The 19,307-nt window shown below is 37.4% G+C and overlaps 1 protein-coding gene across 9 annotated transcripts in view; it reads right to left on the bottom strand.

The window, feature by feature from the left end:
* Positions 1–19,307, bottom strand: part of UBE3D (ubiquitin protein ligase E3D) — an 89,936-nt gene that overhangs the window by 58,997 nt on the left and 11,632 nt on the right. For 8 of the 9 annotated variants that reach the window (XR_015282999.1, XR_015282995.1, XR_015282996.1 and 5 more), the window contains exons 5-8: positions 18,784–18,853; positions 16,327–16,396; positions 15,374–15,482; positions 10,139–10,308 (exon numbers count right to left, since the gene is read on the bottom strand). Coding sequence is in view for 3 of the 9 variants with exons in the window: in XM_086876384.1 (XP_086732510.1) it covers positions 10,139–10,308; positions 15,374–15,482; positions 16,327–16,396; positions 18,784–18,853 (419 nt within the window). In the remaining 6 variants the exon portion in view is untranslated. Of the gene's footprint in view, positions 1–10,138; positions 12,406–15,373; positions 15,483–16,326; positions 16,397–18,783; positions 18,854–19,307 lie in introns of all 9 variants that reach the window. The other variant, XR_015282998.1, reaches the window with a different exon arrangement.

The raw sequence follows: 19,307 nt of genomic DNA on the forward strand, positions 1-19,307 counted from the left end.
TATGTGTCCTCACATGTCTGTCAGTTTTCCTCTGCACAGGAAAATACTCTTCCATAAATATCCCCTCCACCCTTCCCAAAACTGTCCTTAGTTTTAGCACCTCCTCTCCTCAGAGCTATTTCCCAAGTTTTCCCCTTCAACTATTCTGAAGCTTTTCCCTTTCTGCTACAGGAGAGATTTAACAGTGCCTGTTTAATCCTGGCTGACGCTGATGGAGCCCTTGGCAGCTCTCAGGCAGAGCTGTCCAGAGTCCTGCTGTCCGGCTGCAGACACAAGGCACAGCAGGAGGAATCACACAAGGCCACACACCAACCTGCTGAGAGTCACTGTGGGGGCTGCACCCACGCATGCACCTTGACATGGTCATATTAGTGAATGCAGATTGTTTTGGCTCTTTAATCTTAAAATTTTATGGGTCAAGAAAAAGGGAAAGCTATTCTCAGCTTGGAAGCACAAGATACAGGATAAGGGAGGCATGCAGCCTGGCAGCCGAGTTCTGGACATGAGCAAGAGCAGAAGAAGAAAAAAAGGAATAGAAAGGGGATTTAGATGGAAGACTTAAATCTTTCAAACCAACTCAATGCTGATGCAGGAATTGATGTTACAGACAGACTAAAACAGATTTTTGATAAAAGGAAGTAAGCATGGATAAACTGTGTCACAGACACCAGTTCAATGAGAAGTCTTTGACTAGATGACCTTATTCAAACAGGAGATGCAACAGATGAAAACAAGAAAGCCATAAACCTTTTGTATATAAAGTTAATTAGAATGGACTTCAGATTTAGAAGGATACACCACAGGTAAAGAAATAAAACCACCCTTGATAATTAGCAAATGGTTGAATACCAGTCCAATCAAGACTGTGGTACAAGTGTGGCTCTCTATGCAAAGATGTTCTGAGACTGAAAGGATTGCTAGCTTGAAACATTTCAGGTGCATATGAGTGTCAAGGGGCAGGTCGGCCCTTGCCTTTCATGAGGCAGTGTCCCGCCCCACACCCCCCCAGGCCTGTATCCCAGTCCTGCACTGGCTGCCAATCCCTGGCACACCTGAGGCAATGCTCCACACTTGCCCCATTCTAGCCCCAGAGTGGCCAGATGACCAGAAGTCCCAGCTGGGGGAGGGGTCCAGGAAAGCCGTAGGATATCTAAGCCAGGACATGCAGATAGCATGTTCTGACCCTGCATCTTGGAATTTCTACCAGCTGAACACTGCAGCAACCAGGAGTGGTAGCTCTTACTTGCTCTTTTCTGGACCTTTCTGTCTTTCTGCCTTTCTTCTACTAATTCCTTCTTCTCATAGTTTTGAGTAACTTAAAATTGGATGGAATTGGAGGTTGCTAAGTTAATGCTTTGAGAAGTTGCTTTTATGTTGACTGAATGCTGGTCCAAACTTTTATCAAAGTTCTCTGATTTTCCAAAGTTACCAGTAAAATCTTTTTATTGTCTTGACCTCTTTAGAATATCTTATCAGTATTCTTCTTGTGCATATAAGTCAGAGAACATAAAAAACCTAAAACCAAACTAGACATTTACAGCTAAAACACTCCCCTCCCTGCAACAACAGCTATTGGGCTGTTGGTCTCACGGCCATACACAGTGGGAAAATAGGCATGGTCAATCGAACATCTCACTTCTGAGTAGATCTAATAGTCCAGTCTTTGGGAAATTACTTGGCTGAAACTCTAAAATTCTACACAATTTTATTCCCTGGAAGAACCCTTCCCAACTTTCCAGTCAAATCTCATCCACGTCTTCCTCAAACATTCATGCCCACATACAGTGAGGTGGATTAAGAACTGAATGAATGGCAGATCCCAGAGGGTTGGGATCAGTGCCACAGGGTCTAGCTGAAGGCCCGCCACTAGTGATGTCCTCTAAGGTTCAGTAATGGGCCCAATATTGTTTAACTTATTCCTCCATGACTTGGATGAAGGGGCAGAAGTCTCCTCAGCAAGTTCACTGATGACACAAAGCTGGAGGAGTGGCTGATACTCCAGAGGGTCCTGCAGCCCTTCAGAAGGACCTCAGCTGGCTGGAGAGAAGGGCAGAGAGGAACCTTCTGAAACTCAACAATGGCAAGTGCAGGGTCCTGCACCTGGGGAAGAGTAACCCCTGGCCCTACTACAGGCTGGGGACTGACTTGCTGGGAGATGGACCTGGGGGTCCTGGTGGACAACAAGCTGTCTATGAGCCAGAAATGCCCTCGTGCCCAAGAAGGCCAATGGTATCCTGGGGTGCATTAGGAAGAGTATGGCTAACGGGCCAAGGGAGGTGATCCTGCCCCTGTATTCAGCTTTGGTGAGGCCACATCTGGAGTCCAGTTCTGGGCTTTGCAGTACAAGAGAGATACAGAGCTCCTGGAGTCTAGTGGAGGACACCAAAGTTGATGAGGTGACTGGAGTGTCTCTCTTATGAGGAAAGGTAGGGGGAGCTGGGCCTGTTCAGTCTGGAGAAGAGACAACTGAGAGGGGACCTCATCAATGTCTATCAGTATCTAAAGGGAAGATGTCAGAGGTTGAAACCAGGCCCTTCTCAGTGGTGCCGAGCAATAGGGCAAGAAGCAATGGGTAGAAACTGATGCAAAGGAAGTTCCACCTAAATATGAGGAACAACTTTTTTACTGTGCAGGTGACTGAGTATTGGAACACATTGCCCAGAGAAGTTGTGGAGTCTCCCTCACTGAAGATATTCAAGAACCATCTGGATTCAATTCTGTGCCATATGCTCTAGGATGACCCTGCTTGAGCAGGGAGGTTGGACCAGATGGCTCCACAGTGGTGCCTTCCAACTTTACCCACTCCATTATTCTGTGATAGGTATCACTTATTATGCTTATTAATTATACAAAAAAATTTAATTTATAGCTTAAGGCAAATACTCAGAGGAGCCAGTATAAGAATTGCTTATTCTGTTTTGATGCTACACACTCAAAACAGGCAAACAGCAGCAATATCCTACCATTGCTGCACACACAAAAATGGAAGTATCCTGACCAATTTTATAAATAAGCCTTTCTTCTTTGGTCTCAAGTCACACAATCCCAATTTTCTTTAGCCTTACCAATTTAAAAATATTTCAAGTAAAATTGGCACCTTAAATTGTTAAGTATTGTTATTTTATACAGCCTGTCACAGAGAAATACAATAGAAACAAAAAATGCTAATTAATTTAAAATAGGCCAAGATCCTAAAATCTAATAAATAAATCAAGTTTTGAGGTTTAAGTAGTCCATGTCAGCCATCTGTCCAATAAGCTTTTATAAGATTTGCTTTTTCACTCTTGGTTCATTATTTGATTCTGCCTGCTCAAATAGATCCTGTCATTTTAAAGGCATTACAGGAGTTGAGTACTTAGGAGTTCCCAAGTGAACCCAACAGTCCTTATAAGCCTATGAGAAACAAACTGCAAGCATCCAAGTGGAAATCTGCTATATTTGATGTGTGATTATAAAATTACCCTCAATGGATCAGTACTATCATATTTAGGCTACCTGGCTTTAAAAAAAGCAGTGTTACAAGGAAAGCAAAATGAGAGAGATACATATACATAGGAGGACTTGAGTAGATGTGACACTGATTTCCCTCCAGCAAGTAAGTCTAGCCCCTAACTGTAATCAGCAAGAACACTGCATGCTGTTGTTTAGGATCCCCACATCAATTTAGCTGGTGGGAATTCTGAACTGTCATTTGCAAATCCCCACCAAATCTAGCAGGACATCATTTCCTGCGAGTTTAAAGAGTACTACACATCAGTAGTGAAATTCTAGAACTTTTCTCTTGGTTGTAGAGGCAGACAGCATCAGAAGGCCAAAAAGTATTTACTCAAACAGATGACCAAAAGGTGAATGAACAGATAGTAAAGGGAATAGGCACAGCTGTATCCTCTGACATCCTTAATACAGTACAGAGCAACACAAGAAAGTGCTCACATGCTACTCTGAAGAACGCTTCCGGATGTTGGAGGGACGATACAGAACTACATGCTAAAGCACTGTGACCCAGCATGGCATTTCTTACATTCCTATCATCCTATAAGTGTTATTAATTACCTGGCAATGCAGTTGTTTCCAACAACACATTTTAAATTAGTTTTGTGTAGGTCTTGCTGATTTTAATTTACAATTTTTTGCCACCCAACTTGACATTTCTCTTATTATCAATCCTAAGATTCATCAAAGAGATGAACTACAGCAAGATGAGCCAAAGACACATAAAAACTACCAAAATTGTGCCTACTGGAATCGCAGGGTTTCACAGATAAATATGAAGAATATGGAAAAAAGGTGTAAGTCTGAAATTTATTTTTTGTTTTACCATATAACAGAATCACAAATCCTGATTCAAAAGCATATTTGTAATCAGACATCTTAAAGGAATATTTATCTATTTTTTCTTTAAAAAATTAGACCGTAAGAGGTAGTTAAGCAATAGCCCTTACAGTCAATTTCATATTTTTACATTGCCAATTAGTCTGTAGATCGCATTTAACACTTTTAATGCAGAGAACAAAAGCAGTACCCTGCAAAACAAGTACTAATACAATAGCATCTTTCACAACACACAAGAAGAAAGGCAGGCTATCAGTCAGATTATCAACAAATGGTTAAGTGATTTGGGATTGCAAATCCCATTTTAAAAATCAGTCAGAATCCTTCCTCCTCTGATGTCAATGCAAAATTTCAAAAGGTAAACAAAAAAAAAAGCAACCTAAGCAAAAAACTTGAGCTGGAATGATGAAATGAGCAAAATTTTTGAGCAAAAATAGAATTTATTCAGTAGACAAAAAGTTCATTCCAACAGTTTTCTCTGCTTCAATTAGCACTTCTAATGCCATTTTAAACAGCAAAGATTAGATACCAAAAATCCAGGGGCTCTGAAGAGTGGAAAGAGATATCAGATCTGTGTTTAGGAGCAAGAACTAAGTTCCTAAGTAACTACCATAAAAGGCTGCTGCACATGGCAGGTGTAGTTTCAAGTAGCAAAAAAGTCAGGATATGTCTCCTCAAAGTTATACTTAAAAGTTTTTCCCAGAGGTGGAAAAGGACATTACCAGTACTGAAGCGCAGTCTGCTGCCTACGCATTCAAATTTCAAGAGGCTTATAGCTTCCACATGTCTATCAAACTCTGAGAAGTATTATTTTCCTTTCTGTCCCAAAACCCTGATTGGCATCAGACTGTATCTTTTAAAAAGTTTTGCCTGACTCTTCAGTCATCTCTTTTAAGGCAACTCATCCCACCCATGGTGTCATTTCTCTTAACTCAAAACCATGAAATAATTCAAGAAGGGAACAGAAAAAAAAACCAAACCAGATCCTTCATATTCCATTTACAATCACATCCACTCTTTTAATCATCCCAGGCAGAGAAATCAGCTTACAGAGAGCACAAACCAGAGAAACACTGGTCACTCCTCAGTCAATCAGTTATTGATCTATGTGGTCCCATGTGTTTTCTACAGGCAAGAGTCACTGAAAAACTGAGAAAATCTCAGACATCAAAGAATCAGTGATATAGGACACAGTTTGATGTTTTATGAAAAGTACTCTAGAGTCATATACAGAATGAAAGCCATTCTTGGGAGAAATAACATTCTGGAATACATCAGTAACAGCTTCACAAACATCTAACTATATATGGACTGTAATAAAAGCACTAGGACTCAAACCCTCCAGGTTTTCAGGCACAAACTCAATTTTCCATCTTATTGTTGTCCCTCTAAAGCTAATAAAATGAACAATTTCTGGAAGTAATTTTTCAACTCCCAAATTATAAGCAGCAAATTTTTACATAGGAAAAGGTTTCTGCAAAAGCTGAAAACCATTCAGAAAGATTCCAGATGCATACGAGATACAAAAAAGCTATCAACAACCTTTTGACAAAGCTTTGCCTAGCACTCTCCTCTAAAGGGAAAAGTGCAATTTTCCTCCCACTGCACCTTCACATATATTTTCTGAGATCAAGTTATGGTCAAATTGCCATGTTAACCACATTTTCAATTTTCTTCATACATTTTTACAACACTCTCACTTCAGAAGTATTTACTATTATCACTCCCAGCAGCTAAGGCTGTTTGCATAAGGTGTTATTTGCCAAGAACCTGCTACTTGAAAGGAAGACCTCTTCTGTCTGCACAGCAGATTTCTCTCAGCCTTGCTGAGAGAAAAGTGGAGGGAACCAACATAATCACATGCACATGATCCATAAAGGACAGAGCAGAAAATGCGTTAGGTATCCTTCTCTAACGGAACTCAAACACATTTATAAGATACTTTTTTCATGCAGTTTCAACTAATTTGCTGTAGAATTGTCATAAAGCTCTCTCAAGGGCTAAAAGCCTAACTGCAAACAGACTTACCCAGAACTTGTGTTATCACACATAACACACACCTAAGTGTTTCTAGCCCTGTTTCACTGTTGAAGGAGTAACATACAAATCACTACAACACTTAAAGGCTACCATTGGGAAGATCAGCGGAATACATCTCAAAGGAGAAATGACAAGAATTACTATAAATAGCATGTCTGGATATACTTAACCCTATTTTAACTTCACAGTGCCTTAAAACTTACTGAATGTCCTAAGAAAAGCAGCATAATATACAGAGAACACCCAGAGCACAACTGTTAAGAATTCCTTGCCAAAATAAAGGTATATGGAGAGAGGCTCCACATGACATGTTCACAGCTTTTTCCTATTCCATATGTCAGTCATTCTCCCAGAGACTGGAAGAACAGAGATGCTTCTTCCTTCCACAGACAACATGGAGCTTGGAAGGGCCATCAATAGGACACATGTTGGGAACAAAAATGGCCACAAACAAGAAAGAAAAAAATTCTGAACAAAATCAGAATATAACTTGATAAAAGACATCTGCACAAAAACAAAGAGGAAGGCTGATTATTAGACTGCAATCTACCTGGAAAGGAGCTGATGGTCAACACAGATAAACAAATTTGACATGAAATCAGCATATTGTTCGTGCCACACAAAGGATGATTACCTACACAGCAATCCTCAGCCTAACTCAGACCACAACTTTGTTAGAAAAGGCTTCAGGATCAGCCACCCCTGAACAGCAATCACTCCAAATGGGTAATTTGGAGTGCTGCTCTGCAGCCAGCAATGAACCATGGACATTTATCCTACTTGAATGTTTGTTTCCTTTGCATTGTTAACATTTAGAGCAATACTGAATGTAAGGTACAGTGATAGATATGCCACTGATTTACTGGAGTTCTGCTGCTCACTGAAGCAGTGTTGTCCACAGGACATAATTCCTACTTTAAGAGCAAAAAATACTTCTGTATCAGAGGAAGAGATATAAGCATTAATAACAAAGAACTAAAAAACTGAGCTCTGAATAAAGGAGGGATAAAATGAGTTTTTGAATGAAACAATAAACTTCTTCTTTAGACTTTCCCCAAAAGTCTTGAAATGAAGATCACATTCAAATACTACACACCCTTCAAGAAAATTATTCATGTGCATCCCCAGAAAAGAGTGTCTGAATGTGAATTGTTAGACAATATCAGTCAGACCCTCTTTAGCAGCAGCATTTGCCAAGGGAGAATTTCACAAAGCCCAAGACCTCAACTTCTACAATGGACTGTGTATTTTTCTCACAATAAGCAGATTTATGCTTGTGTACATAGACCAGGTACAGATTTTGTTTCACTTCTTCACCCATGATTTACAAATATGTGATTCTGTTATTATATGTAGATATTAAAACCAATACTTCTACTTCTAGTTAGCCTTAATCTGTTTTAACCTATGGCCCAGCTAACCAGCACAGACCCTGCAGTGTCCACGAGTAAGAAAGGTGCTTCCCCTCCCACCACACAGATCAGATTCAGATCAGTTCCCTGCCAGAACTGGACAGAACCCAAGTGTACCCAGGGACTCACAGCAACTGAAGAAGCCCTCTAATATAAAACAGGATGCCACAGTGCACACTTATCCCTTGCAGCTACTGGGGTCTGCCGGGCTCTAGGTCACATGCAGACCTCCTGTTGATCCCTTTGTCCTCTGGAGGTGTCCTTGCTTATTCCCTTCTATGGGAAGAAGGCCATGGGCTCTGAAACCTTTCCATTATTCCAAAGGTATGTGCAGGAGGAAGCAAGGTGTTGTAATTTTTATCAGAGTGTGGGCATCTGGCAGTTTTGGAACTTGCACTAAGAAATCATTATGTTCAGAATTCTTGAAATAATATTTGAGTTCTAAATGCAAATGCATCACATTAAATAAGTCATACTGGTTTTGATATTTTTGTTTAAGCTGTGTTTACACTCCTGTGTACAGGAAATACAGAAAGACTTCAGTCTGATTGCACAGATTCATGTGGTACTTGAGGCCAGCTGATAAACAAGATCCTGGAAACAGACTGATGTGCTAATGTCCTTTTTACTGCTCTTTCCTAGAAATATAAAAATGGAGAAACAATACTAAACCAACAGTTTTGTTTCTGAAGCTTAAAAACAATTCTCCATTTTTTCTCTTCCATGATTTCATTTGTCTGGGAACTGGATAGAGAAAATACCAATTACTGTCAGAGAAGAATTAAAACCTCAGTTTTTCCTTGTGCTCACTGCAAAATCCCAAAGATAAACACATAGTAGTGGAGTGGGAAAAAATGTTGGAAAAAAGTGATTACTAACAAGACTTGTCAGTGGAAATAAAAAGAACTGAATAAAATCTCGCACTAAAATACTGCTGCTGAGAACTCCATTCAAGGAAAGAATTAGCGAATGCTAGGAAAATGTCTAAGTAGATAATTTCTATCTCAATAACATGTCAGAGTAGATGAACATGTGTTAAGATAATTAAGTTTTCTCAGTAATAAAGAAATGAAACTTGAAATGCAAAACTGTAAGTTACACTTCTGTAAGACTTAAGAGTCATAAGTGAAATATCTTTCATTTAAGACAAATTCTTGCAAAACATCTCCCATTCTCAGAATAAGCAGTTTAAATGACAATACTTTAGGATGTATTTTGGATCCCTAAATAACATTTAAATCATAAAGGTTTTCCAAAGCCATCTTCTGAAGCTATTACATGATATTTTTTTCTCTTATGTGACTAACATTAACAATGTAACAATGACCTTTTCTCTAAATATTAAAATTTTGCACTATCCCCATTCATCAGTTTATTTCCCCTATTCAGTATTGCATCTGATTGAAATATAAAAAGAATACACTTGGCAACATCCAGGATAAACACATTACAATGAAGTACACATGCTTGTAAGGTGTATGTTTCTCCTACAAAAATATTAAATTCATATATATGTTTGCTTGTCTATGTGAGAAAACATTTCTGTTGTACTTTTATGAGGTCTTGGGCTATAAATTATTTGTGTATTGACTGAGTCTGGAGTGAATGTCTTCAACCATACTTATTTAAATCTTTCTCCTAGTTTCCAAAGTTTAAAGACAAAAAAAAAAAAAACAACAAAAAAAGCACTATTTAAGTGTGGCTTACACAAAATCGATGCTTTATTTTCTATCACTGCACAGAGAAAGCAATAAATTATACTTAAATCATACTTCAGCACCTGCAAACATTGGAGCCACTGTTTAATCAACATGCTCTTATCTTTGCTCTCCAACAGATAAAGGCTTTAACATGTTAGGCAGTGTATGTTTTTCATAATGTCAAATTCCAAAAAAACTTGCTGAAATCAATTGTTTCCTTTATGAGAGCTCCAGTACACCCAGACATATCAAAGAAAAGTATTTTTATGACACTGTACTTAACTACCTTCCTCACCTCTTCTCTTTTCCCTTCTCTCAGGGCCCTGCTTCTTTTTAACAGAATGTCATCACTGGGCTGAAAGCAAATTAAATTTAAACACTAATACCTAAATTACTGACATGTGCCTTTAGAAACAACAAAGCTCTTTGGCCTATATTTTAATATTACAATGCAAAAATGTAGCAACCAGACGCTCTCTGGCAGAAACTAAATACTACTCCTCTGGCATTTTGCTGAAAAAAAACATTTTAAGAAATATGTAAATTCGAAGAGGTTTATATCTGAGATCAACAGACTGTCCAAAGAACATGAAATAAATACTAATGAAAGACAAATGAATACCAGAATCTGAGTTCAAAAAAGTTTGTACTTACTCCTTATTTCTGCATTGAATGCATGGCTGGTAAAGGACTTTGACAGCATTCCAGGCTCCCGCTGGTCCAGAGGTAGGTGTGAGGATATCTCCAAACAGTGTGAAATCACTGTGGGAGGAGGAACTTCCTAAAGACTCTACCAGCAATGTGTCAGAATTTAAAAGCCATATCTATAAATGAAAAATAATTTAATTTACTGTAGATTACATGCACTTCAATTTGTTACTTTACTCTGACCCTAAATCAGCTGATACTAAAGCCACACTCTTATAAAGTTTCTAACAAAGTATTAACAGACAATAATTGGTATTTTATTATTCAGCACAGTCTCTACAGCTAGCAGAGAAAAAAGGGTAATACAATACTGATTTATCAGTCACTATTAAGATCATTACTCTGAAGTTGCCTCTTTTTTTGACTGTAGCACATTCTCTTTAGTAGAAACAAAAGAAATACCCCAAGTCATCTCTTTCAGTACCAAATGTATTACTTCTCCAACTTCATATTTTTAGGCATTAGTCAAACATAAGGTGTTGAGCAACTGAGACAGGGAACTGAAGGACTGCCCACTGAATTCCTAAAAATTGAGGATTTTTAGAAGCAGCATGGTAGTTATGACTCTATGGAGCTAACACATGCAAGGAAAAAGACAATTAACGTGGTCTAAAAGGCATGTTGGAATTTACAAACAGCTGCAGCAGACCCTGACTTGGAAAATAAACATCAAATTTCATAATGGGACTGGCATTCTTCAGCACTATTTGGTCACAGAAATTTGAGACACTTATTGGGGAGAGTTTTGAGAAATCTGAGCTTTTTGCATCCCATCATGGATCTTCTTTGTGTGATTTGGTATCAGTGTTCTGACTTGGATCCAGGGCTTTTCTGCTAAACACCATACAAATAAGTCAGGCTTTTCCTTAAATCACAGCCTGAAGTAGTAAAGTGATCCAAGTTAACAATGGAAATCAATTTTTACAAATCTGTTACCTGTATGAAATGTTTATATACGAAAAATTTATCATAGAAAATGGGATTTATACAGTTTTGCTCACTAGAGAGCAATCTTCTGCTTCTCATGATCTAATCAGCTTCAAGTAAAACAAGTTACATGATGTTGGGTAGCAGACACATGATATCCCCTGTGGAGGGAGAACACCATCATTAACAGGACACATAGTGTATGTTGTAATTGAATGTGACAGTCACAATTTATCAGAGCCTAAGGCTCAGAACATTACAGTGAAAGCTTCATAAAGAAGGAATGAGATATATTGATAAAGATATCTTGGGAGGGGATGGGAGGAGGAGAATCACTTTAGCATATGCACATGAATGATGACAAGCAACCACACTTGGCTTTGCAAGTGGTCGTTCATCAGTTTTGCTCTGCTAACTCACTGTACACATTTATAGCCTAAACTGCAAAATATACCTCATTAGCTAGGACCATTACACAAGGCTCTTAAAGCCAAGTTCTGAAGAGGTGTTGAAAGAAAATGCTGCAGAAACACAGGCCACTGCCAACACAAACTGAACAGAGTCTCTCCCTTTTGAAATTTCTAACAATTCCATGTGGAAAGAGCTTCCCGGGATACTTTTCAGAGGAATATCCCTCAAACTAGATAAGGGAACAATGTAGCAACAGCTGTCTGCTCCTTTCAGAATCCTTCTGCAATCTGCTGCAGAGAAAGCAACCAAAGCATTTAATTCGCAACATAGTCCATTTGAAAAGCACTTCTTTCTACACAAGTGCTACATGTGGCATCTTACAATCGTGTTCTAGACCTTGTATGAGTATCTTTGTCTCAAAAGCAACACAAGAGATCTGTATAAATTATTGATTTAAATTATTTAGCACACAATACAGAGAAAGCAAATGAATTTCTGGGGATGGAAGGATTCCCATCCATGACGAAAATCAACTTCTGAACTACATTTACATCTTTAGGCAGTATTTTGATTCTTTTCTTCATGTATGAATTATTTTTTGATGTTATTTTCTATCTGAGTGAACAATTGCTCACCCTGGCTCAGTGTGTTGACTAAGAATTTTATACATGTATTTCTGGATAACACAGTTTCATATTTTGAGCTGTGCTTTCAACTATGTTACTCACAACCGGCAATCTTTCCTTTCTACCTCTTTACAGATGAATTTGTACAACCAAATTTCTTCCATATTACCTCCAGTAGGAAAAGAACCTTTACAGAAAAAAATATACATAAAGTGTAGAATTCATTCACAATGCCATTGATGACCTTTTCTGAAACGACATAATCAGAAAAAAAGTACTTGGGGGATTATTGGTCTTCTTTTCACTGTTTTCATTCGGTTTCAAATAATTTTGTCAGGAGACTTAAAAGATGTTATTTGGAGAAAAGTTGCAACAAATCTACCCCAATTATACTTCATGGGACTTGAAACAAACAGCTGAAATACCACAATTTAAATTCTGTGATCAGTTTTCCTGTATTTCAGCCTGAGTCTCCAGCATCAATTTGTGGACAATTAGGCATCAATTTGAATTTAGCATAGGTTAAAAAACCCCAAAATATTTTATTTTTCCCTGCTAGTTCTCTCTTAATTATTGCAGACATTACCATTACTTTCATCATCACACTGGTCACGAATGCAAATATCTTTCTTTACAGATATTTTGTATTACACTCAGAGTGTTCAGGTAAAGATGTGATTTCCACATATTTCACAAGGAATAAAGCTAAGAGAGCTGGATAGCTAAAGTCTCAGTAAGGTTCTCATTATCTCACTCTTGACCACTGCAAGTCCATCCCATCTCCAATCTTAACAAATACAAATCGTTTCTGCTCATGTCCTTCAAGACAGGGACAATCATCAGACTGACAGGTCTCTCCCGATTTGTTACGCATTAATTTCCTTGGGATATCTTCCAACTCCCTCTCTGCTCACTCCTGAAATACAAGCTGCCTCACTTCCAAATCACTTTACAGTCTAATCCCACTCCAAAAAACATCTTTCCTTCAATACTGAAAGACTGGAGATAGTGTTCAAAGAGTCCAAACCACTGCACACCTTTTGATTTTCACAGACATAATCTTCCTAGGTCTTATGAGGTTGATCCCATCCACGTGATGAATTCCCTGTATCTATCCAGAAAACTGCTTATTTACCGCTTTCAAAGCTACACTTTTTTATAGTATAGAAAAAAATAGGTATCTATTGAGATGCTGCTATGCTGAATAATAATGTAACATTTTGCTGGTGTTCTCTCATCTCCCTATCTGTTTGCTGTTCTTCACTTATTCTTAGCCTCTAAGTCATGCAACTACAAGGCAGAGAACCCTTCAACAGTGGAGCAAAGAGAGGAGGCAAGTGATCCACAAATGTGAAGAGGGAAGAGATACAGTTAGGACAAATAAGGATATCTGTATGTACCACTTTTTTTCCCCTGAAACCAAGAAACTTTTTTTTTATTGACATCCCTTAAAACTAAAACAAAACAAAACACAAGTAGTATATAGGTTGAACAACAGAACATGTGTAACTTAATATTAATTGGGAAAGTGATACATACAGAGGAAATGAGCAAAATAAATATACATATTATTTGTAGTTCAGAGAAAATGAGGAAAATAAGTATACATATTATTTGTGGTTTAAAATAATTAATGAGACTTGTGAGAAACCTTAATCTAAATTATCACCTACACAGTCTAAGCTGTGTGTATTCACACAGGTAAGCACAAAAACTGAGAACTAGAATCTTTGGCTCATTATCAAAACAAAAAAATGAGACAGCTGATTCATGATGCATCAGTGAAGAGACTACTCGTGTAACTTGGCTGTGTGCACACAGCTTCAAGCACCCACATGTTACTGTTTACCTGTTGACAATCATTAATATAAACTGAGCTTACATTATACTTGTGTCCACAAGGCCTCTGAGTCCTAAGACTTAACCCATGACTCCAGAACAGCTGTTGATGTGTATACAGCAGGACTGGACTGGAGTAAGGACTTTTGGATGTCAAATACAAAAAACATCTGCAAAAAACTAACAACTAACCAATATAAAAGAAGAGATAAATGCCAATCAGAAACCAGTCCCTAACTAATTCAGCCTGCTCCTCTAATCAATACACTGGCAAAAATGCAGCTCAGAGCTAAGAGTAATGGCAATCTACTGAATGAAGTGATTTTTCTGTTAAAAAATAACCGGTTTGCTGTATCTAAGCTACTAGACTTAAGCACTGGAATTTTACATAACTTGGGAACAGATAAGCTAGAAGGAAAAAGTCACAATGATTTTTAATGACTCCTCAATTAGACAATATATAATTATGGGTCTGCTCATGGGACCTTCATTTAATCATCATGGAAGAGATATTTTTCAGTGGTTGTACAAATGTTGTCTTGGCACTAAAATTTATTTAAAAACAACAGATATACACTTTCCTCAGCATCTGGATGTTCCAAAATCACAGAACTTGGATAATGCATATATAAAACAGTTTATATGATTACATTGCCTCAAGAAAGTGCATTTATAAGTTTATCCAGCGCAGGAATCTCTAATCATGTATTTCTTTATGTCTATGAATTATTTCTATAAACTTAGAAAATTCAAATTCTATACCCATATTTAGTTCAGAAATAAAAGGAAACATCCCTGATTATACTAAGTGTACAGTATTTAGGTAACTCCTATCAATCGTAAAAGTTTGAAGAATCTAGCTGTCACTATCTAAATATCAAGCTTAACCAAGTTTAACAGCATTAGAACATTAAGTTTAATAGGCAATTCTATTTCTGTTTGCAGTTCACTTTGCAATGCAATGTACTGACTTCATTAATAGTCCCTGCTAACTTGAGACAATGCTTGTGGAAGATGCTATGCAATTTCACTCACTTGTGGTGATTAAAGAAAAGCAGTGCTGGAGCAAGAAGGTGAAATATATATTAAAAATTAAAACTTAAGCTTTCCATATTTTTTGGATACAAAATAGTGTTATTTCTGTGCTACTTATGGTAGCACTTTCATTACTGTATCAATAAAATTTCTATGTGCATATCTAATTAGATTAAAAACTCGGGGATACTCTTACTTGAACAAATGTACCTCAGAACCACTTCAAACATTTGAATTTGTTAATTTTTTAAACCTACAACAATTAACAGCATGAATAATACATTTTAGGAACTGATATAGATAGGTTAAACTTCTTCAGCAAGACACAGAGTTAAAAACTTACCAGCATATAGGTTTTTCCATTATCTCCTTTTATGGTGAATCTAAATGTGCTTTTAGCAGATGATAATTCCAAAAGACACTGAGCAACCATGCTCTGTACAAACTGAGACCTGTTTAAGAATTAACCACATATCATATGCTTTTATAACAACTACACAGACAATCATTCATATTGATGCACTACAGGTAAATGAGTAATTCATACTTCAATTCCACTACATCCTAAAACCACATTTTATAGAAAGATGGGGCTTCTTTATCTTCCTCTCACTCAAAACCAGAGACCTTTTTATTTCCTGCAACAGGAATTTTTTAATAGATCAGGATTCTAAATTGCTTCACATCCTTTATTTTGGCTGACACCAACTGTCAAATGCTGAATAGAAGCTTTTCTCCATTATATTTTACACATATGAACACAAAGTTCAGAATTATGCATATATTTCAAATATAATTCCCAAAAAGAAAGAACTGTGATTAAACCATTGTACATGATACCAGCTAGCTAGATCAAGTTCTGTTTCATTTTAGTCTTAAAAATTCAAACTGAATTACTTGAAAATTCAAAAGTCTCACTTTCAAGTAAACATTTCATGCTTTACGTAATTTAACTTTACATGACATAAACTTCTGTTTCCATAATTAGTCACCAAACATTGTGCCAACTTAAATAGTTCAGAATAAAAAAGTATTTTATTTTGGCTTATCACCTGAATAGTGAGACACTGTGACAAATTATACAAAATTTCCTGCATCACACACAAAGATGAGAAAACAAAACTGTACATGAGTAAATTCAGGCTACTTTGCCTTTACAATGTTTAATTCCGTGATGATTACATAAAATTGAACTCTGTTATTATATATAATTATTCAAGAAACGACAACATTAGAGCATTTCTAGCATCTTTTCTAAAACATACACTTGAGAAAATTATCTGATTATTTTGTTACCTTGGTATTGGACTGAAACTTCCCTCAGCTGGTTGAATAATCACCTCAGTGACGTAATATTTAATGGTATCTAAAATATCAAAAAACATATTTCGACTATAATAGAATAACCAACTTATTAGACTGTGAGTCACCATATCACTATTCTAATTAAACATTTGTTCAGTAGTCAATTAAGAGATACAGCAGAAAATCATATTTTGCTTGGGTTTGTAGGAGTAGAAGCAGCCATAACAAAAAACTCACACTGCCTGAAGAAATCTGCTCCCAGCTAATTATAAGATCAGCAATTTCTCATTCATATTGATCTTTGTTTAATGCTAGGAACAATCATCTTGAAACCAAGCAAGCAAGAGCTCAAGCCAAACCTGAAAGATGAATTGAAAGAACTTTCCTAAAGCACTGAGATCAGCATAGCTTACATAAGTATTTTAGTACCCTCTGCTGCTTAGTAATGCTGCAGTGAATCACTAGAGACAGTTTTAATAACAGCTCACACGGGGGAATAATTTTCTTCTTTGCTCAAAGAGAAGAACAGAACTTCTTTACAAAAATCACACTCACTCAACATTAACACTGCATACATTCTGAATTTCAATGTAACTGTTCACCAAAAGCCCCACTAAGACAGCTTTTAACACTAAATGGAAGTGTTTGAGGATATAATTTAATCCCCGTCAATGAAGCCAAATCAAAGATGATCACATTGAAGATCTGGGTCTGTGCTGCAAATACAGCCTAACTAGAGGGCCAGCAAAACAGGTTAAGAGTAATAAATTCATTCTACTAAGCCTCAGTATGTGAGCAACTGGAAGATTCATTTGGTCCACAAGTTTTAAGGATGGAAGAGTTTTATCTGATCTCTGTCCACACATACCATTAAAAATGGACGAAAGCAAACATTTCAGGAAGACACTTGATCTGTTTTAAACCCTCCAAAGGTTTGGCAATCCCACCCCTTCCCCAGGTAAATACTACACTTTCTAAATTATCTTCACTGTTAGGAAATTGTATTGTACTTCTAAATTTTATTAAGTCTGCTCCATGCTAGGTGAATTCTTGGAGACAGGAAGAAAAAATAGTTCAGTCTCTCTAGCTCCTCAGCCATTACCCTGAGTAAGGAATTGGTGCTACTGCTACAAGGGTATTTGGAATTCAGGAGATGTCTGCTTGCAGAGAGATAGAAGGTGTGACTTCCCAAGAAAAAATCATACTAGTATGGATAGAGCTGGGGGAAGGAATAGCCCATGGGGGAATCTCTACAACTACACTGCTCTAATCCTGCTTTATCTTCAAGACACTGATACCTGCTCATGAGGAAGCACCAAAGCATGACAGTCAAGTTTGCCCTCTAGCTTCTTTTCACAGAAATGGTTCTGCCTAGACTTACACTATACATCTCTTTTGTTCTCTGAATTCTATAGAAATTTCCTGCACTACTGAAGGAACATGGCCAAAACAATGGATAGCCTATTTAAGTTCAGCCATTTGCAGAGTCCATACCAAATCCCTGCACATCTGTAGTGTTTGCCTTTCCCCATTCCCACTGATTTATTAGTCATGACCTTGTTATTCATGCTCTTTTCTCAGCACTCCTTTCCTGAAGTCACATCTTGCTTTGTGGGCTTTCAAACATTGTACCTTAAATTTGGGTTCGTTAAAGCCTGTATTGCTCAGATCCCTTTACAGGACAATCAGAACATTTTGTAACAGAAGACCTTTTGTCTTGTCTCTCCTTATGACATTTCTTAAACAGGCTTTGCATTTTCTGAGAAGTTTTTATATTCACCAGATCTCTGAAATGAGGCAGGCTCCCACTGACTGATGCAGTGGAAGAGACAGAGAAAGAAAGAATGAACCCTGCTAATAACAGTCTTACCATTGCTTCTCTTCCATTAATAGCTGAATTTTAAAACAACCAGACACTCATCTTTCCACCACTTCAGGTAAACGCTGCTGATCTAATATAACTACAGTTTTTAAACTGATAATCTCATCAGCTCATCATTGGATGAGGATGAGACATAACCTGTTTCTTTAAAAGGCTTCCTTCCCACAAAACCCGGCTGACTGTTGGCAGTCTCCAGCTTGTAGCTGTGTTGATCAAGTTCTGAATCTACCTTTCACTTTATTCTGTAAAACTGACAGGAAAACAAGCAATCTGTAATTTCTCAAGTCTCCATTTTTACTGTGATTCCTTGTAAACTAGAATCATGCATTGAGTCTTCCAAGGGGTTGGAATTAGCCAAATATGCCACAGAAACAAGGATAATGAAAATTCCCGCTGAAAGTCACTTTCAAGGTCTAACACTGGAAGCAACAACCAGAAGGGAATGAGACAAACACACAGGAATTATTACTGGACCTTATTGAAAAACCACTTCCCTTCAGTGTTTTTAACTTCCAGTGTTCAATGGCTGACGCAGTCAAATCTAGTTTTGCTTGGACATCTCATACCTGATGAAACTGTTTCTCCCAGCATTGTCTTGCAGCGCTTACAAATTACTCTGGTATTTTCTTTTGACTTCTGTAGGACAAAAAATATCATTTAAATGTCACTCAGATATTCTGAAAAAAGAATGCATAGCTGTAACATAATTTACAGAGCAGATAGGAAACTTTTTACTTGTTTCTATCCTCTTTATGTTTATATGCATACATATTTGCCATCACTACTTCAGCTTTCTACACTTGGACTCGCTTGCAAGTCTCATACTAATTTTAAAATCTGGCAATATATCCACATAGTACAATCTATAATGGCTAACAGGAGAATCCTGTAATATTGAGTGACTGGATGATAAAATTATAAGCTAAATTCGATTGTGCTAAGGGTAAAATAATGCACCTGAAATGAAGTACTCCATAATATATACATAAAATAGTATGCTGCAATGTGACTACCATTACTCAGTAACAAGTTCTAGCCACTGTGGACAGTTTTATAGGAGTTGAATACCAGTTCAACGTTCAGCAGAGAG

The sequence above is a fragment of the Cyanistes caeruleus genome, chromosome 2 (genome assembly GCF_971803275.1).
Source record: "Cyanistes caeruleus chromosome 2, bCyaCae1.hap1.1, whole genome shotgun sequence".
Taxonomy (NCBI): domain Eukaryota; kingdom Metazoa; phylum Chordata; class Aves; order Passeriformes; family Paridae; genus Cyanistes; species Cyanistes caeruleus.